Below are 21,583 nucleotides of genomic sequence, written 5' to 3' on the forward strand. Positions count from 1 at the left end.
TCGAGTATAAGCCGACCCGAATAGAAGTCGAGGCCCCTAATTTCACCCCAAAAACCCAGGAAAAGTTATTGACTCTACTATAAGCCTAGGGTGGGAAATACCTCATCCCCCCCCCATGTCATCATCCAGACCCCCGTCATTAACACCCTCATCATCATCACCCTGTCATCATCCACCCCCCTTCATCATCACCGCCTGTCGTCATCACTGCCTGTCATCCCCCCCTTCATCATTACCCTGTCATCATCCCCTACCCCCCTCATCATCACCGCCTATCATCACCACCTGTCATCATCCCCCCCTTCATCAGTACCCTGTCATCATCCCCCTGTCATCATTCCACACCCCCTTCATCACCACCGCCTGTCATCAACCCCGTCATCATCCCACACCCCCCCTTCATCATCACCGCCTGTCATCATCCCCCTGTCATCATCCCCCTCCCCCCGCCTTCATCATCACCGCCTGTCAATGTACAGTGTTCTTCAACCTGCGGACCTCCACATGTTTCAAAACTACAACTCCCAGCATGCCCGGGCATGCTCGGAGTTGTAGTTTTGAAACATCTGGAGGTCCGCAGGTTGAAGACCACTGCGGCCTTCGTCAACATCCAGCCCCCCCCCCCCCCCCTTTTGTTTTGTACTCACCTCCCCTCGGTGGGAAGGAAGGGTGAGGTGGTCCGGGCCATCTGTGCTGCAGGGACCGTCCGGTGGGGAGGGTTAGTCGTTCCGGGCTGTCCATCTTCACCTGGGGGGGGGGCCTCTTCTCCGCGCTTCGGGCTCGGAATAGTGACGTTGCCTTGACGACGACGCACAGGGACGTTGCGCATGAACGTCCCTGTGCGTCGTCGTCAAGGCAATGTCACTATTCCGGGGCCGGGCCCGAAGCGCGGGAAAAGAGGGCCCCCCCCCCCCCGGATAAGATGGACAGCCCGGAAAGACTAACCCACCGGACGGTCCCTGCAGCATAGATGGCCCGGACCAGCTCACCCTTCCTTTCTACCGAGGGGAGGGGAGTACAAAACAAAAGGGGGGGGGGGGGGGGGTGGGCTGGATGATGAAACATCTGGAGGTCCGCAGGTTGAAGTCCACTGAGGGCGGAGAGTTCACTCGAGTATAAGCAGAGGGGGGTGTTTTCAGCACGAAAAGTCATGCTGAAAAACTCTGCTTATACTCGAGTAATACAGACTTATCTTAAGCGGTACACCTAATAAAAGTATTAAACTGATTTCCAATAATTTCCTTTTTTTTTTTTTTTTTTTTTTTTTTTTGTTACTGCTTTTCATTTCTGTTACATTTAAGTAACCAATGAATTAGTTACAAACTCTTCTGCATTACTTCTGAGATGAAATGTTTTTTTTCCTAATGCCACTGTTAATGCCACATCACCTCTAAATTGCACCTTTTATCAGTCTGTTGATTTAATTTCTCGATGTAATTCTGCCTTTACTTTAATAGTGTAAACATCTGTGCAAGGATTTCTTATTTTATGCAATTTTTTTACAATTATTTTTACTTATAGGATAAACATGCACTTCTTGATGTGACTCCCAATGCTGTAGACCGTCTGAACTATGCACAGTGGTATCCAATAGTAGTGTTCCTTAACCCTGACTCCAAACAGGGTGTGAAAACTATGCGAACGAGGTTGTGCCCTGAATCTCGCAAAAGTGCCAGAAAACTTTTCGAACGTTCACATAAACTACGCAAAAATAATCACCATCTTTTTACAAGTAAGTAACATACAATCATATGCTAAATGAATCGTCATTCGATGTTTAGCATAATTTCAGGTAAATAAAATGTCCTCGGTTAAATTTGGTGACGTTTTAATTTCATTGCTCAGACATTCATAGCCCACAGATTGGCTTCTGTTTTAGTTTTTGCCAGTCTTTTAAAAATCCTGCAGAGCACATCTGATTTCATCTGATCACTTTTTGCCGATTGCTACATTATGTGATGAGTCTTTTAGTTTGATAATCTGTGTCCATATACAGACTGGGCAGTAGTGCCCAGACTAATCCAGGTAGTTGTCTTACTGTACATTCAGACACAAGCGAGGAGGATAGACATGACTTGGCTCCTAAGACAATGGATTTCAGGAAGAGGAGTGGACTCAAGCTATGACCGAGATAAATACTGTTCTATTTCTCAGTAGCCACTAGAGGCAAATTCTTCTTCTTATTCTTCAATGCATAAAACTTGAGTCTTCCTGGTCTTTTTATGTAATAATTGACAGCTCTAGCATGAAACAGAAGGCAGCTCAAGTTGTAAATTGCAGCTGAAGAGAGGGGCAAGGAAAGCACTCAATGCAGGGGCTCCCTCTACCATAGAAGAAAAACCTGCTTTTTCACACTTGAGGTGACCAGGGCATAGAACAGCACTTCTCAGTAATGCAAGCTGGGTGACCAAACCTAAGGTATCATTCTTTTCTCTTCCCTGATATCTTTATGGAGATATCAGCATTATTGGTAGCTCAAAACTGCTGACCGGTTTCATTTAAAGGGGTACTCCGGCGCTTAGATATCTTATCCCCTATCCAAAGGATAGGGGATAAGATGCCTGATCGCGAGGGTCCCGCCGCACCCCGTTTATAATCAGTCCCCGGAGCATGTTCGCTCCGGATCTGATTACCGGCGACCACAGGGCCGCCCCAGTGTGACGTCACGCCTCCGCCCCAGTGTGACGTCACGCTCCGCCCCAGTGTGACATCACGCTCCGCCCCTCAATGCAAGCCTATGGGAGGGGGCGTGACAGCTGTCACGCCCCCTCCCATAGGCTTGCATTGAGGGGGAGGAGTGTGACATCACACGGGGCGGAGCCTTGACGTCACAACGCTCCGGCCCCATGATCGACAGTAATCAAACCCGGAGCGAACATGCTCCGGGGACTGATGATAAACGGGGTGCGGTGGGACCCCCGCGATTAGGCATCTTATCCCCTATCCTTTGGATAGGGGAAAGGATGTCTAAGCGCCAAAGTACCCCTTTAAGTGCAATATGAGACAGTATAGGATCAGATGAAAGGAGAAATTAGGCTATTTTTCTTTTTTCAAGAATTGGTGTTCCTTTAAAGCTTTTTGTAACCCCTTGGGGATAACAGCCAGTACTTGCTGCCCTTCATAGTCCCAGAGGGCGCACACAACCTTTATGTACGTTGGGTCCCCCCAAGGAGTTATCGGATTTTAAAATAATAATAATAAAGTCTCTATCCCTCCATATATACTTATTGTTGCTCCAGATTTAAAGCCTTTATCTCCCTTTCCTGCCCACAGTGTTAGTTTTCTTTGTAGTAACTCTGCCTCTTTCTTTGTATGTAATGAAATGACTGTTAACGTGTTTTTTCCCCAGCTACCATTAATTTAAATTCTATGAATGATGGTTGGTATGGAGCATTGAAGGAAGCTGTTCAACAACAACAAAACCAGCTGGTTTGGGTCTCAGAAGGCAAAGTAAGACTTATTCCAGTTTTTTAGTATATTAGTGCATGAGTTTGTGGCAATGTTTTCAGCATACTCACTAGAATGCAGTGCCTGGAATTCACTCTACAGAAGCTGCAAATGTATGGATCTGCTAAAATTGCCTTTGATTTAGATGTCATGCACAATTCAACTTATACATTTTAGTGTATATTGGTTAGCCAGCATTCCTTTCCTATTTTGTATTTTGAATACATTAACATCGATGTCCCACGAAACAAGGGAGCATAAGGAAAAGATAAATTTCTGCAGTTTACAGTATTTAGTATACAAATTTTGCATTTGCTGACAAATTTTAAAGAAATTGATAAAGAAACAATTGAATGTTTACACTAAATAAAAATCCTGGACTACTCCAGCAAAATTCCAGAGCTCGAATTACTAACCTGGTCTAACTTGACTTCATTCGGTGCAGGCAGAAGGTGGCACAGATGATGATCTTGATTTGCATGACGACCGTCTATCCTACTTGTCAGCACCAGGTAGTGAATACTCAATGTATAGCACTGATAGCAGGCACACCTCAGATTATGAAGATACTGACACAGAAGGAGGGGCTTACACTGACCAGGACCTGGATGAGACCCTCAATGATGAGGCTGGAACACCACCAGAGTCTGCCATTACACGCTCATCTGAACCTGTTCGTGATGATACATCAGGGATACATCATCAGGACAACCAAGCTTACCCATCATATCCACCACAGCCACAGCCAATTGTCAGAACAGATTCTCCAGGATATAAAAATGTACCTTCACAACAGGTAAGTCTCATTGACCACTTTATGCATGTCAGTTTTTTTTGTAAGTAATTTTCTGTTATATAATTTATTATTTTTTTTCACTAGAAGTCCAAGTGCTTCCAGGTCTATTACAGTGAATATATCTGGTACTGCGAGGCTCATAGCACATTAGGATGTTGCTTATTTCTAGACTTAACCCAGTGGATGATAATCTTTAGAGTCACTGTCATGTGAAACAACTTTTCACATGTTGTCCAGACACGTTAAAAGTTAAGATGGCATCTGGTCCTCGTCCCGACACCCACTGCGATTGCAAGTTAGAAACCTGTAAAATGTGTATGGCAGTGCTTTTCACTTGCTGGCTGACCACCCAGTTACTGGCTATGTGCACTTCACTGGCTTAGAACTTGCAATTGTAGTGATCTAAACCCTTGACATGTCAAAAGTTTTTTCAACAGACGGATAATTTTCAGTCTCAAAGTTTTTTTGTATTTATTTTAGCCCAATGTACCTGCGTGCATTGGTGTTTGTTCATGATTGATTTATATATATAGTGTGTGTGTGTGTATATATATGTATAATATATATAATTATTTCTTGTATAACATGTTTAATTGTTCATGTTGAAGTACTCCCCTACTCTTATTTTTTTTTTATTAGAATCTTTTACTATAAAAATGCAGAAAGATGCAGTATAAAGCTAGTATTGGCACAATTCCTAACATGATTGGTTTGCAAATGCAAATGCATCAAAGTAGTTACATCTACTCATTAGACCCACGATCATTTATGGTTATAATATAAGTATAGATGTGAGCCCATATTGCTCATGTGTGAAACTGGCCTTTATTGTAGTTTTATCTCCTCCTGTATGAATGTGTCTTCAGAAATGGAGATGCCCAGTTGAATTATAGCCCAGGATGAGATTTTTTTTTTCTTATGAAATTGTTTTCTGCTCAGCGTTTCATGCTCTTTAGTTTTAAAACATGTACTTTAAGGGTGGGCAGTATTCTGCATATATTTGATGCACAGGATTTGAAACTACAGATTTGATGCTGCAGAGTTCAAGGAAAACTAAATGACTGAAAACAGCTTAAAATCTGCAGCTTCAAATATGTGCAGGATACTGTATTAGTGTTTATAGACTCTTAAAGGGGTACTCCAGTGGAAAACTTTTTTTTTTTATTAAATCAACTGATGCCAGAAAGTTAAAAAGATTTGTAAATTACTTCTATTAAAAAAAATCTTAATCCTTCCAGTACTTATTAGCTTCTAAATACTACATAGGAAATTATTTTCTTTTTGGAACACAGTGCTCTCTGCTGACATCATGACCACAGTGCTCTCTGCTGACATCTCTGTCCATTTTAGGAACTGTCCAGAGCAGCATATGTTTGCTATGGGGATTTTTTCCCCTACTCTGCACAGTTCTTAAAATAGACAGAGATGTCAGCAGAAAGCACTGTGGTCATGTCAGCAGGGAGCACTGTGTTCCAAAAAGAAAGGAATTTCCTCTGTAGTATTCAGCAGCTAATAGGTACTGGAAGGATTACGATTTTTTAATAGAAGTAATTTACAAATCTGTTTAACTTTCTGGCACCAGTTAATTTAAAAACAAATTAAAAAAATTCCACTGCAATACCTCTTTAAGCAACATAAGTGAGGAGTAAGTATTTGTGTGTATTTATATAATATTTTATCTCCTGCAGTTTTCAGATGTGAGTAGGTGGGGTTATTAGGCAAAACATAGATATTCCTTTATATATATGCCTTCCTGTGCAGTAAAAACAGTTCCTCAAATCCACTGTCACTCTGACACTCCCATGTTACCTGCTGCAGTCCTCTTCCTTCTGATGACCTAACTGGCCACTTAGCCAATTACTGGACATCAGAAGCAGAAGAAAGAGAACAGCAGCAGGGATGTAAGTATTCAGTCTTTGTACTGCATAGGGAGGCTGGAAGTATTATTATTTTTTTTTTTTTTAAATCAACTGGTGCCAGTAAGTTAAACGGATTTGTAAATGACTTCTATTCAAAAATCGTAATCCTTCCAGTACTTATCAGCTGCTGTAGGCTCCACAGGAATTTCTTTTCTTTTTGAATTTATTTTCTGTCTGTCCACAGTGCTCTCTGCTGACACCTCTGTCCATGTCAGGGACTGTCCAGTGTAGGAGCAAATCCCCATAGAAAATCTATCCTGCTGTGGACAGTTCCTGACATGGAAAGAGGTGTCAGCAGAGAGCACTGTGGTCAGACAGAAAAGAAATGGGAAAAAGAAAAGAACTTCCAGTGTAGTATACAGCTGTTCCCATAGTTTTGCTACTTACCAATGTAAGTTGGGCCCGAGTCAGCCTGCACTTGCCCAGTGTGTCCCTTGCATAGAAGCAGGGGGATGTTCTGTGACCCATGTGTGCAGTGGTTGGCTTGCCTATAGGACTGGAGCACAGCAGGGGTCTTGGGCCTTGGTCTATTGTGGTAAGTCTCTAAACAGAGAATTATCTGGACAGGTTTTGGCATCGCTGTCAGCTGATTGTAAGAGCGCCTCCACTGTTTATTGGCAGATTACCGGTTTTGTAATATGTGCTTTTATTCACTACGAGACAAGTGACTGGGAAATCCCAAATACACCTTAGCTGTTCTCCAAATTACCATGACCACTTGTACTTTTCAGAATTTTTATTTTCTGTATAGAGAGGCAATCTTTTAATGGAACAAACTAAAGATAAAGTGAGTGCATGAATGTAATTGTAAAAGGAAAGCACTAGTGTGAACTCTACCTTAAGATAGTGTTTTGCGTTTTGTAGTTTTGTTTTTCTTTTGAAAGTGAAAAAAATTATTTTACACACTCCACAGAAAGCAGATGCCCTACCTGCTGCCCCTTACCTTTCTCTGCCGTCTGATACAAACACTACAACTTCAACAGCTGCTGTTAATCCTAATGTAAACCTAAGTAATGTCAGATTGGAGGATCCAAACCCTGTCCCCTACAGCTCTTACCAAGCACAAGCTGGCCCAATGCGATCACCTAACACTGAGGCAGCTCACATAATGCTAAGAGACCAAGAGCCTTCATCTTTACCTGTCCACATAGATCCTGCAAAGGTACCTGTACTACATTGTTGCACCAGTCTGTTCTACTTCCAATCATACTTGCATCCAAGATTCTCGTTCTTTAACACTTTCCTCCTAAACCTTGACATACTGCAGGTACTGGAGAAGCGTCATATAGTTGATCCAGTACTTACAGTAATAAAGGTAGATAATAAATTAGATTGGAGATTTGAAGCAGTTTACTAGGCTGCATCTAAATCACTGGAATTTAATACGCTTGCATATACCCTTGCATGGCTTTCTAGTACTGCATGCCCACCCTTTCTATTTTCTTAACTTGTTCCTATTTATTTTTTACATTTTTATTCTTCCTTTTTTTTGCTTAAGTATACATTAGGTTTGCTATCCTGTCCACATCTAACGTTTTTCAATAGCTGGAACATGTCTTAATATTTTTTCAGCTTACCTGCATCATTTTCCAAGAAGCTTGAGAATATTGCATGAAAGCTTCCATCTTGTGATTGTAGAAGTTAATTGAAGAGTTTATTTCCAGCTTTTAAGTGTATTCTCCTTTTCTTTTTTTTTTTTTTTATCTCTACAGGTGTACAGAAAAGAACCATATCCTATGGAAGAGAATCCTAGACATAATTACTTAATAAAACAACAAGTAATTGGCCATCAGAGACCAGAGAAAGACACCAACCCGAACTTTGATGCCCTGCCAACCTATGCAGAGAAAGCAATGAACAGAGAATACGATCCGTCTTACAGATACGATCCTACTTCAGATTACGTGGATCAGTTCTCTCACAGTTATGACCCACAAATACATAGCGATGATCATGTGCCTACTTATGATGAGCAGTGGGGTTATTATGATGATAAGCAGTCATCATTTCCACAAAGGCCACCATTTGATAGTAAGCATAGGGATTTTAGTGTTAGGCAGCATTCAGAAGAAAGTCTTGAGCGCAGCTATTTTCCACAGCAACCTCGTTTCGAGGAGCCACCTCCTGTTGCCTATGACAATCGACCTCGTCCTTCAAAAAATTTTAAAGGACCCCAAATTCATTATGAAGATCCCCCTGCACCAGAATTTGATATGCCTGTCCGTTACAAGCCAGAGCCTCAAACCTTTCCTTCTGTGCCCGCTTCTCGGCCTGCTGAAACAAAACCATATTTTGATCAGCAACCAAGGGGTTATGAACATAGTCCTTCCCAGGGATTTAATACGAAGCAAGGACAATATGATATTTCTCCTAGAGTAGAAAACATGCCACCTCCAGCACAGTTAAGGTCAGACCTTCTGCCGAACAGTAACAAACCTTTACCTCCACCAGCTGCTGTGAGTGAGGACGAGGATGATCCAGCCATGAAACCACAGTCTGTACTTACCAGAGTTAAGATGTTTGAGAATAAAAGATCGGTCCAAGGGGATAAAACAAAGGATGTGAATGATATATCAGCTTTAAAGGTATGTTCCTGTTTTCTTCATCTTGATGTGATTCTGTCACCAGTTGCCATAAACCCAGATGCTTTGAATATAGATTGTTCAGTATTTCAAAAAAAGTTGCGATCTGCTGCGTGTGTATCTAACTTTAATATAGATTTATTAAAAATGTTGCACAAGTGATGTAACAGATTTCTGTAAATTGCACCAGGTTTTTCTTCACAGGCTTTTTTTAAATTTATTTATTATGAGTGAAAAGCTGTGGTCTGTGCTCCAGCACTTCAATAATCTCCCACATGCCTTTGTTTTGACCTTGGTTATAACAGTCTTAAAGGGGGTACTCCCGTGGAAAACTTTTTTTTTTTTTAATCAACTGGTGCCAGAAAGTTAAACAGATTTGTAAATCACTTCTATTAAAAAAAATCTTAATCCTTCCAGTACTTTTTAGGGGCTGTATACTAAAGAGAAATCCAAAAAAGAAATGCATTTCCTCTTATGTCATGACCACAGTGCTCTCTGCTGACCTCTGCTGTCCGTTTTAGGAAATGTCCAGAGCAGCATATGTTTGCTATGGGGATTTTCTCCTGTTCTGGAGAGTTCCTAAAATGGACAGCAGAGGTCAGCAGAGAGCACTGTGGTCATGACATAAGAGGAAATGCATTTCTTTTTTGGATTTCTCTTTAGTATACAGCCCCTAAAAAGTACTGGAAGGATTACGATTTTTTAATAGAAGTGGTTTACAAATCTGTTTAACTTTCTGGCACCAGTTGATTTAAAAAAAAAAAAAAAAATAAAAAATAATAAGTTTTCCACAGAAGTACCCCTTTAAGGTATGTTAACATGGAGGGAAATTAGCATTTTTGTAAAATGTGCATGTTTCCGCCAGTGATAGGACCACACAGAAATGTGCCATCACCATAGACAGCAATTAATTTCCTAGCAGATTCCACAGAGAGACTTGATGAATCAATTCGTTTTGCCTTGGCCAGAATCAGAAAAATTCCACTGTTTGCACCTTGTAGCAGAAATCCATTGAAAGCAATCGGATACTGCTGCAAGGGAATTTCCAAGCTGAATTTTTCCACTGGATTCCACTCGTAAACTCTGTCATGTGAACATGCCCTTAGGACTTCTACTGAGATAGTAAGGCATGCTTAGTTTTGCTGCACATTGTTTATTGGTCTCAACTTTGTTTACAAGCAAAGGGGGTTGTGTGAAAATGTGTGCTCTGATGCAAGCATGAGAAGAACGCTACTAAGAGTTAAGTCATTTTACCTAAACTTTGTAAAGAAAACCCCCTTTGATCATTAAAGTTCCTGCAGTCTGTAAAGGTTATTTAGGGCACCATAGAGCCACAAGACAGATTAATTTATGTATATATGAACTCTCGATCCATTGAGCCCCTGATAATCAATTGAGAGCATTGGCCCCACAAAATGAATAGGTGGCTTCCTGGATATTTCCAGCCTGTTAGCAGGTGGAAATGGTGCACTGAAAACAGACAAATTGACCATGTTAGGCACTTTGAGTATCTGTGGGTTAGTTAAAAAAAATAAAAAATATGTATACATCCTCTGCTTTTGTCACCTTTATTTTAGTAAATTGCTTTTGTAATAGACATGATAAACTGTTTTTGAGCAGTTTTCCTACTTTTCATAGTTATTTACATTTAAGTGCTGTAAAAGTCCCAGTGTGCCGTTCACTCTGTCTTTATTTATCTCACTGGAGTTTCAGCTTTTTTGGCACCAGACCATCTCCACCTGCTGCAAACAGTCAGGTTTTGTTCTCTCATGGAGTATATCGTACTGTGTATTTGTCAGTACACATCATGTAAGGCCAAAAAGTTATATTATTGTTTCAATTGCAACAATTGCCTTTCTATAAAAAGTCACCAAAAATGAATAAAATTATATATGCTACATGCATTTGTTCAGTTCAGTTCTGTTTTTTTTTTTGGTGCTTTTTATCTTGATTTTGACTAGGGATCGACAGATTGTCAGTTTGGCCAATATTATCGTCCGATATTCACGATTTTGGCCGTTATCGGTATCGGCAATTACCTTGCCGATAATGCGCCGCACCACCCACCGCATTGCAACACACCACCGCACCGCCCCGGCCCCATTGCCCCCCCCCATCCCCGGTTTTATAATTACCTGTTCCCGGGGGCCGGGGTCCATGCTACTTCTGGCTCCTGCTGCATCCTGCGTTACTCTGTGCCCAATGACGAGTGACGCCAGTGCGCACAGTGACAGCTCAGGAGGGCACCACCAGAGCCAGATGGAGAGTGGACCCCAGGCCCCGGAAACAGGTAATTATAAAACCGGGGATGGGGGAGGCAATGGGGCCGGTGCGGTGTGTTGTGTGGGGGGGGGGGCGGTGATAGGACTCAGGAGAACCACCGGGCAGGCAGAGGGAGAGAAGCGGGTGGCGGCGGCGACCTATGGCACCGCAAAAGCCGCTGCAGTTCATTGATTTAAAGCTCCCACTTTAAATCAATGATCTGCAGGGGGGGGGAGATAAATAGCCGATAACTTATACCGGAATATCGGTATAAGTTATCGGCTATCGCCCCTAACCTCCACAAATTATCGGTATCGGCCCTAAAAAATATATATCGGTCGATCCCTAATTTTGACATTCGATTCAATAAGAGAAACACACATTAATTTACCTGCCTAGCTGTATAGCTATTATTGTTTTTTTTTTTTTTTTGTTTTTTTTATAACTAATAGATTCTCCTATTTTCTTGGTATCTTCCTTCTGTGAACCGTTTAGGATGGTTTTTAGGATAACTTAATGTTGTTTTGTTTTCAAGGCCCCCGAGGTTGCACCCAAACCAATAACTGTTCCGGTAACTGCATCTAAAGCCGCCCCACTGCCTCTTTATGATTCAGAAAAAGCAACCTATAGGTAAGCGGTTGTGTTTTTCACCTGTTTTTTTTTTGTTTTTTTCCAGTGATTATTCATTTTTTTTTGTGTTCTTTTAAAGAGGTTCAAGGTTTTTAGAAACAAACCTGAAAGCTTGAAGGGGTATTCCGGCTTTAGACATTTTATCCCCAGTCCAAAGTCAAACATTAGCTATTTTAAAGGTTTCGTTTTAGTTTGTTGCTAGATAACAAACCGGAAGTTTTCGGGACTGGAGACGTGACGTAACAATAGTAGACTTCTGGCCCCCAACAAGGTAAAATCCAAAACTTTATTATGAACGTATTTAAAATCCAAGTGTAACGTGACAAGAATAGGGAATAAAGTACAAACTAAACACACAATGCATTTCGACTTGTTTACTAGTCTCAGTCATGGCACTATTTTGTGATACAGCAAAGCAATATATACCTGCCCATACATGTGATGTCATAACCACAGGAGGGGGGGAAAGGAGGAAGGGGATGGGAAGGGAATGGAAAGGCAAGTACAAGTTATGCGGCATACAAAAATATATGAAAACTTTGTTATAAGTAAAATATATATAGAAAGTGAAATAATGCATAATATACATAGTGATTACCAGATCATACATTATGGATATTCCATTCAGAATAACTAGGCAGGAAAATTTTCAATAAATGTATGATAAATCATGTCTGTAGTTCAAACCAGACGTGAAGCGTGTTTCTAAGCATAATAGGCAATACGCTTCCCGTCTAATTGGCTTAGTAGCAATTCTATTTATATCCGGTATATTTAAATGTTCTTAGTTCCTAGTTTTAACTTCCTGGTAGTGCACCCAGTATATTGCACATTACAGTCCTCACATATAATAGTATCACTTCCTGGTAGTGCACCCAGTATATTGCACATTACAGTCCTCACATATAATAGTATCACTTCCTGGTAGTGCACCCAGTATATTGCACATTACAGTCCTCACATATAATAGTATCACTTCCTGGTAGTGCACCCAGTATATTGCACATTACAGTCCTCACATATAATAGTATCACTTCCTGGTAGTGCACCCAGTATATTGCACATTACAGTCCTCACATATAATAGTATCACTTCCTGGTAGTGCACCCAGTATATTGCACATTACAGTCCTCACATATAATAGTATCACTTCCTGGTAGTGCACCCAGTATATTGCACATTACAGTCCTCACATATAATAGTATCACTTCCTGGTAGTGCACCCAGTATATTGCACATTACAGTCCTCACATATAATAGTATCACTTCCTGGTAGTGCACCCAGTATATTGCACATTACAGTCCTCACATATAATAGTATCACTTCCTGGTAGTGCACCCAGTATATTGCACATTACAGTCCTCACATATAATAGTATCACTTCCTGGTAGTGCACCCAGTATATTGCACATTACAGTCCTCACATATAATAGTATCACTTCCTGGTAGTGCACCCAGTATATTGCACATTACAGTCCTCACATATAATAGTATCACTTCCTGGTAGTGCACCCAGTATATTGCACATTACAGTCCTCACATATAATAGTATCACTTCCTGGTAGTGCACCCAGTATATTGCACATTACAGTCCTCACATATAATAGTATAAACAACATGAGTTTGACAATTTATAAAACTTAGTGTTGTACTCTCGTCCTGTGCTGCAAGAAGTATAAAAAGTGGTAGTACCTGTAAATATATGTCCAATACCACTTTTTATACTACTTGCAGCACAGGACGAGAGTACAACACTAAGGGGGAGATTTATCAAAACCTGTGCAGAGGAAAACTTGCCCAGTTGCCCATAGCAACCAATCAGCTTGCTTCTTTCATTTTTATGAAGGCCTGTGAAAAATTAAAGTAGGGATCTGATTGGTTGCTATGGGCAACTGGGCAAGTTTTCCTCTGCACAGGTTTTGATAACTCTCCCCCTTAGAGTTTTATAAATTGTCAAACTCATGTTGTTTATACTATTGTGAGGACTGTAATGTACCAGGAAGTTAGAAACTAGGAACTAAGAGCATTTAAATATACCGGATATAAATAGAATTGCTACTAAGTCAATGTTGGGTTTTACAAAACATATAGGGAAAAAACATTCCCCCGGCGAGAAGGAGACTGGAGAAAGTCTGTGTTTTGACTGGAAGCGTATTGCATATTATGCTTAGAAACACGCTTTCGTGTTTGAATTACAGACATGATTTGTTATACATTTATTGAGGATTTTCCTGCCTAGTTATTCTGAATGAAATATCCATAATGTATGATCTGGTAATCACTATATACTTCTGCATTATTTCATGTTCTATATGTATTTTACGTATGACTAAGTTTTCATATATTTTTGTATCCCGCTTAACTTGTACTTGCCTTTTCCCCTTCCTTCCCCCCCCCCCCCCCCCTCCCTTTCTTTCCCCTCCTCCTCCCACCCTCCTGTGGTTATGACATCACATGTATGGGAAGGTATATATTGCTTTGCTGTATTACCAAATAGTGCTATGACTAAGACTTGTTAACAAGTCGCAACGCGTTGGTGCATTTCATTTGTACTTTTATTCCCGATTCTTGCCACGTTACACTTGGATTTTAAATAAAGTTTTTAATAAAGTTTTGGTTTTTACCTTTTTGGGAGCCAGAAGTCTATTGTTTTTGCTTATTGCCTCACCTGGGGACACGGCCCCAGCGTCTCCTCCTGAGCTTCCACAAAGGAGATTGTGCTGCGTCCATATGAAATTGGAGTTACTGGTGAACTGATCCGTTTTTCTTTATACATTGTTTGCTGTAACGGCCGTTACGCCCCCTCCCATAGACATGAATAGAGGGAGCGTGACGTGTTGTCACGAGGGGGGCGTGGCATTGTCACTTCTCCAGTCCTGAAAACTTCCGGTTTCCGAGCCTGGAGACGCAGTCGCACATAAACCCTGATTTACTAATGTCAACCCGACTCTTTCTCGGGTTGTGCGACCAAATTTAAGTGGCATCTAGCCTCCACAGCGCTTCTATATAGATTCTGTATACATATGCCTCTGCAGCGCTATGAATGACAAGTATTCTTTTAGCAGCGCATCGGGCAGCCAGCTTCATTCATAGCGCTGCAGAGGCATATGTATATAGATGCGCTGTGGCGTAAAGAACAGAGCAGTATTTATTTATTTTTGCTAGATAATAAAAAAAAAGTGGTTGTAAAAGTGCATTTAGGCTTTAATTGGTCTGTGTTGTGTTTTTTGCTCATGTTTATTGTGTCCCATGTGATTTACAAGATATCTGGAAGGCTCATTTGGCAGGTAATTTCATGAATAGTGTATAAAAATTACTTCATGTTGTCTAGATGATTATTTGGATTTATAAAGGTGGCCGTCCTGCAGTGCTGGTTATTTGCATAGCTACGCTTGGCATGTAAAGAATGTGACAAACAAAAGCATTTGAATTTAAAAAATATATAAATTTTTATTTATATCTATTTTTCGAATTGCTAATGTTTTGAATTTGAGCGGTAAACGGTTTCTTGTAAAATTTTTGTTACTGCTTTTCTTAAGAGTACCTGAACCACAAAAACCTCAAATGAAGCCACCAGAGGATATTGTACGTTCTAATAATTACGATCCAGAGGAGGATGAAGAGTACTACCGGAAGCAGTTGTCATTCTTTGACCGCAGAAGCTTTGATAAACCCACTCCACCTCTGCCCGCAAACATCCTTCCTGAGCCTGCTAAACCTGGACAATCTCAGAGCCAACTTAGCTTTAACAGCTACCCCTCCAAGTACGTTTTGACATGCTGCACTTGTCTCTCTCTGACCTCTTCATTGCACCTACATCCTGACCCTTTGCAGTGAAAGACATAGCACTTCATGTGTGAAAGCTGTACTTGTGGCTCAGTTCTGACTTAATGTGTGCTGGGAAGTTGGGGCTTTCGATAAGGTCTTGTGATGTCACATGAGTTTGTAATGAAATCGTACACTGCAGGTGTATGGATACTATAAAATTCCTAACTATAGGCATTAGGCACAAGATATCATATACCATTTGGCTAATCAGTTATATATATATTCAGATATGATGCTAGTTGGCCAACCTATAATATGTATTTAAAGGAGAACTTTCTTTTATGCCAAGTTTCAAGCTGTAGGTTGCTATATTTTAAACGAACTTGTCTGCAGAAACAGCTAGTGTCCATATCAAATCTGTAGTATTCTCTACAATACATAATACACTGCAGTGTATGTTCAGATGCCCTGCTAGACTAACTCTTAACTATTATTGCTTAAGTGCAAGGGAAATTGCTATGAGATTAACTGTGAACCTGTAACCAAAATAACACTTTCCAAATACTGGGTGTGGCTTCTTTTACAGGCTGGTTTTTACATTTCTTTGACAGCTGTATGTCATTTACCCGTATTGCAGGTTAGCTTTAACACTTTCATTCCCATGGCTATAAACCTCATATTTTTAAGGCTGAACCGAAAGGAACATTTGGACTTTGGCTGACGAGATTACTACCTAAATTTGCACTCTCTGACATGCATCTTAATAGCATGACGTGTTCTTCCATATAAATAACCTATAAAGGACATTTTTTTTTTCAGGGACTATATCAGACTGCATACTATACATTTTCATATTTAACCTTGGTGGATTAAATATTGAGTACAGACATTTGTGGTGTGCCTAAGATTGTAACAACACACTTACTAAAGTCTTAAGTGTTATAAAGCAACTTTGCTTTCTAATAAATATTCACTGTGTTCTTAGATAAGCACCCTAAAGAGCAGCACCAATATAAATAACTTCTATTTCATAGCCAGCAGTGAGACTTCATTTTCATTGAATATGGATTGTCTTAACTGCAGGCCATTTGTATTCTTCGTGATATCTAAAATGCAGTGTTGTCTAAAAGTTCATCCAGAGTCTGTCTGCTTTTGTGACATTGTTTCTTATTGTATTGTGTGGCTTGGAGTTTTGGGAAGTTGAAATGAATTATCTGTTTATTGTTTTTGCTTTTATGATTTATCTTTAAACAAATCACCTTCCAGTGTTCCCCTAACTCTATTAAAAGGTGACTGGTGTACGTTTTCACCGTAGCAAATCTATGTAGATGTTGTTTTATAGCCGATTTCCCTGTGATAACACTAAAGCGGAGTACTATTTCTCTCCACTTCACCATTTGCAGTGGAAAGAGGGGCTCATAGGATTATCCAAGTTAAAATTCAGCATGCACAGTCCACCTTTCTCTCAACTTCTTCTATCGGGCAAAAGTCATGAGAACCCCATAGACATCATATGGTCAGCCCATCCCACTGAAGTTGAATTATCTAATGTTTATGGCCAACTTAATCTTAACAGAATTTAGGTCACAGAAAGTATGTTCATACTTCTAAAATAGCCTCTGGGCTTGAAAATTCAAGCACTAAAAACAACCTATAAAGGGAAACATGTCATCACTTTCATGCTGCCTGAACCATGAGTCATCGAGGTGGTCCCCAGTGGCTTCTGCCCCACTTGCTGGCCTTAATAGGTCTCTTTTTAAACCCAAACAGGAATAGATTCTATCAGTCAAGGCTGGTGGGTTGGGGAGAAGCTTCTAGGGACCTCACTGTTAACTTGTGGTTCAAGTAGCATGAAAGTGATGACAATTTGTTTAAAGAAGACCTATGGCCCGGATTTCTCAATCTGTCTGACAAAAACTGAAGTGATTTGCCCATAGCAACCAATCACAGCTCTAGTTTCATTTTACTAGAGCTTAAGATATGAAACATGAGCTGTGATTGGTTGAAAAATCACTTCAGTTTGTTTCAGACAGATTGATAAATCTGGGCCTTTATATTGTTAGTCGACACAAACATTCCAATAATAGTTCTTTCCGTTTTGACTGCAAGACTAGCACTATATGCAATGCTCTTCTTGCCATTAAAATAAGTCCTGAGGCCAGTGTGAACTGCCTGGTAATTTTTGATTTGATCCCTGCTCCCAGTATCCTTTTGTCCAATGTTATAACTAGACCAAAAGGAAGGCTTCGACCAGTGTGACTTACAGCCACATGACCCAGTTTACTGCTGCAGCAGGACATTATGTTGCCACAGCCTGGTTAACCCATTGGACCATGGGATACTGGTGGTTGGTGGGAGACAGAGTTTGAAAGGTAAGTATTTATTATTATAATTTTTTTTTTTTTTTTGTCCTTTTGATCTGTTCTGGGAAATCTTTTATATTAATACCTGAAATTCTCCCTGTGCTTTGGGTTAGAGATATGTGCTTTGGGTTAGAGATATCTCGAGCCTTTTCTTTTTAGGTTTCATGACAATATTAAAGTTTAAACCCACAGCACTTTTATTTATTATTTTTTTTTTTTAACTACATGAAGAAAAATTGCTTCTGACTAAACCATGAACAAGTCTGGAGCTAATGCATTTTTTTTTATATAGCTATTATTACAAAGAGCTCATGAAAGGCTTTACGTGACAGCAATAAGTCATGACTATTTGTACATGGGGAGTAACTTCAGTAGTGATTTCTTCACCGCTCCCCCTTTTTATCTTTGAGCTTAAACTTTCTCAGTTTGCCAGTTTCAAATGTATGTATTTATGAATATATTCATATAGTCCTGTCATATAATGCACTCTTTTGTTATGTGGCTTGTACGCCACTTGTTGAATTGCCTCAACACTTAAACCATGTCCCCATTTTAGACTAAAAGGTAAAAAAATGACAAGCATGGCAAAAAGTTAAAAAATAAATAAAATGGCACAAATGCTTATATATATATATATATATATATATATATATATATATATATATACACAAATGTGTAGACGAAACAGAAAAGTGTACAGAATGCATCAGAAAGCAGGTACAAAAAGCTCAGTAAGTTTCCCCTGCAGTGTTCTATGTGTCATATCAACAAAGCCATTGTCTAGTTGGCTCCTGTATTAAGTGCATTTCTTTTTCTTTAGTGTATTAACACATTAAGCCTCATATATCAGAACTACCACCACGCAAACTAGCCTTTGTGCCCATAGTCACCAGTCACAGCACTGCTTCCATTTTTCCCAGAACAAGTAATAAGTTAACGTTGAGCTCTGGGTGTTATGGGTGAGAAGTCCAGTTTTTGTGTTGTGTACTTCTGGTAAGTGAGACCCAATCTCTTAGCAGAGTGTATAAATAATACTGCTGTCGCTCTCTTGTGATGTTTTCTTGTTGTTCCTAACAGTTGCTTGGTGTTTGTTTCTCATTGTATTCTGCAATACCTGCTCTCTTTGCTGCTCATTGTTTAATAGTTGTTTAATTGCCTGTTTTAGAATGAGATTGTCACTCTACAGTAGATAGATTTTCTGTAAGTATTTCTCAAGAAAAAAAATCTTGCTAGAGACGATTTGCTTAAAGTTAGAATGACCCTTTTCTTTCATTCTTCTGTCATGTCTGCTTTGCCACCGCATAGATTTCTTGGCTCTTACACTAGCTATGACTACTTGAAAAGGAACATCAAGTGGTAAGATTGGCATTAACATGAGGCTGTGTTTATGGTGTCATTCCTCCTAGATTTACCACAGCATTATGTGCACCCAGTAAAAAAAATTGTCTTTCTATTTTAAAGGGGGTGATAAAATGTCCTAAAGAAATTAAAGTGTTGTTGTGGGACAGATGTAATCCTATTTAGGCCGTAGAACAAGTTGTTTACTAAAAGTAGTGCACATAAAGTTGGGTATTCTTACTTGAGATGCTTTTTACAATCTAGTTGGCATTTGTGTGTGTATGTCCAGTATGCAGAAAGCACACCTTTATGATATGTATAAAGAACACAAAAAACCTAGAATGATTCTGTTAATGAGACTCTAGTTGCTTTTAGTCTAATGACTGGTTTCCTGCTTGCTCTCTTGCTGCATTTTGTTGTTGCAGTAAAAAGGCTTGCAGATATGATGTATCATTCATTTGGAATGAATAACATACAAGTCATCTGCCTTAATGTTGTCAAGTTTGTGCTGTTGCATTAACTGTGTTCTCGACTTTTATGGCGTAGAGGTTGTGGTCGGTGTATCTGAGTGAATGTGAACTGTCCAGAACCTGCCATACATGAATTACTGGATTTGTCTTTGGAGCAAATCCTGAACTTATGAACTGAAGATATAGGCAGTCTGAATGTGTATTCTACTTCAGAATAGGTATTAGGTCTACTTAACGTTTATACATCATCTTAAAGGGTGCATACCCTGATGGTAAACCCAGACACCTTGCACTCACTGAAATTTTTCATACCACTTTTTATAGATTTCCTCTTGATGTCTACATGTTCAGTTCTGAAGTATGTAAGTAGGGCAGGAGAACGCTCTGTATGTGTACTGTTACTGGAAGAGAGAAGCCTCTGAGTTTTTATTTATTCTCTGATACTCATTGGTTTTTGCTCAAACTTAACAGGGGAAAACCTGCTGAAGTGGATCCTCCTGACAGGCCTATAAGTGAGAAAAGATATGATCCAGTCCCACAGGTTACTTCCACTTCCCAGTATAACCAACCTTCACCAGTGCTTGTAAACCACACAGCACACACAAAACCTACACATTCAGAAGGTAAGTAGTGTTTGCATATTTTACTTTTCTAAACTATGGTGTATTTTCTTTTTCTTGAGACATTTGTTCACCAGCAAAGCACCTAGCTTTATATGCAAACCATTCATGTAGTAGTTTATCTTCTGTTTTTCTTGTCTTTTGTTTTATATAATATCAGATCAGCTTTTATTTTATGTTTTTGTTTGTTTTTTGCAGTCAGCTCTGTATCAGTGGAAGTCACAAATACTGTGTTACCCAAGCCAGAACCACCACCACCACTCCAGACCAAGCCAACACTTTTCAGACCTACCAACAGAGAGGATACAGTGCAGACAAACTACTTTCCTCAGAAAAGCTTTCCTGACAAAAGCCCAGTTAACGGCACTGAACAGCCTGCAAAAACCATCACCCCATCGTATAACCGCTTTACACCCAAACCTTACACAAGCTCTGCCAGACCTTTTGAGCGCAAGTTTGAGAGCCCCAAGTTCAACCACAATCTCCTGCCAAATGAAGCACAAGTGAAGCCAGAGCTGCCTGCCAAACCTCAGAACTCTCCGCAACCAATTCTGAAGTCCACTAATGTGACCATATCTCCTGAGCTTGATGGTACTTCCAAGCAAGTGGACAATAAATCTAAATATCAACCAAATAATGTCAATGCAGTGCCTAAAGCAATTCCAGTCAGGTATAGTTACTTCCTGTTAAAATGTAGCACTACTGTACTGTAAATCCTACTAATACAGCTAGCTAGGGATCTGTATTGGGTCTCGTCAATCACATGGGGAAGCCTTTTTACTGAAGTCTTGAAAAACCTTTTTCAGTAGTGCCAACTGTAGCTTGTGTTGGCACATGCTTTGTTGCTTCCAGGGTTAGACTGTACTTCCTTAAAAGGTTTCTACCACTGTTTAGACTTCTCCCCTGTCCACAGTAGAGGATAGAAGTATATGATCACAGGAGGTCTGACAGCTGGGACCTCCCATGATTCAGAGAACAAGGTCTTGAGTCTCCTGTCAGAAAGTGGCTTTCACACGTACACAGCGCCTCTTTTTACTCAACAAATTCTGGCAACAGTGCACACATATAATGTATTGGGGTATAGTTGTGAAGTATAATCCAATTTTGGGCTATTAAGGTTTACTACATTAGTTTCATAAATCTTTTCACTGACCTGTTATGATTACTATTGATCAGGAATAAATTAACCATGATTTAAATATTAGCATGCACAACACTACTGTTGGTACTGCAACAGGCAAGTGTAGGGCTATGAATTTGCTGGCAGATATAAACATGTATCCTGCCACCCGACCAACATTGGAGTTGTTCTTTGAACAAAAAGGTAGGAGTTAAAGTGCAATTTTCATCCAGTAATAGTATATCACTAGGTTTTGCTATCGCTTAA

At 40.0% G+C, this 21,583-nt stretch overlaps 1 protein-coding gene across 20 annotated transcripts in view; it reads left to right on the forward strand.

Annotated features, from left to right (window-relative positions):
• The window catches only part of TJP1 (tight junction protein 1), a 637,810-nt gene that overhangs the window by 602,256 nt on the left and 13,971 nt on the right, over positions 1–21,583 (forward strand). For 14 of the 20 annotated variants that reach the window (XM_056572491.1, XM_056572485.1, XM_056572486.1 and 11 more), the window contains 10 exons: positions 1,522–1,732; positions 3,350–3,450; positions 3,893–4,243; positions 7,076–7,324; positions 7,875–8,747; positions 11,542–11,636; positions 15,177–15,401; positions 19,074–19,124; positions 20,048–20,199; positions 20,395–20,866. In XM_056572491.1, coding sequence (XP_056428466.1) covers positions 1,522–1,732; positions 3,350–3,450; positions 3,893–4,243; positions 7,076–7,324; positions 7,875–8,747; positions 11,542–11,636; positions 15,177–15,401; positions 19,074–19,124; positions 20,048–20,199; positions 20,395–20,866 — 2,780 coding nt within the window. Of the gene's footprint in view, positions 1–1,521; positions 1,733–3,349; positions 3,451–3,892; positions 4,244–7,075; positions 7,325–7,874; positions 8,748–11,541; positions 11,637–15,176; positions 15,402–19,073; positions 19,125–19,900; positions 19,917–20,047; positions 20,200–20,394; positions 20,867–21,583 lie in introns of those variants that run through there. The other 6 variants (XM_056572487.1, XM_056572504.1, XM_056572493.1 and 3 more) reach the window with 3 other exon arrangements.

The sequence above is a fragment of the Hyla sarda genome, chromosome 4 (genome assembly GCF_029499605.1).
Source record: "Hyla sarda isolate aHylSar1 chromosome 4, aHylSar1.hap1, whole genome shotgun sequence".
NCBI classification, from domain to species: Eukaryota; Metazoa; Chordata; class Amphibia; order Anura; family Hylidae; genus Hyla; species Hyla sarda.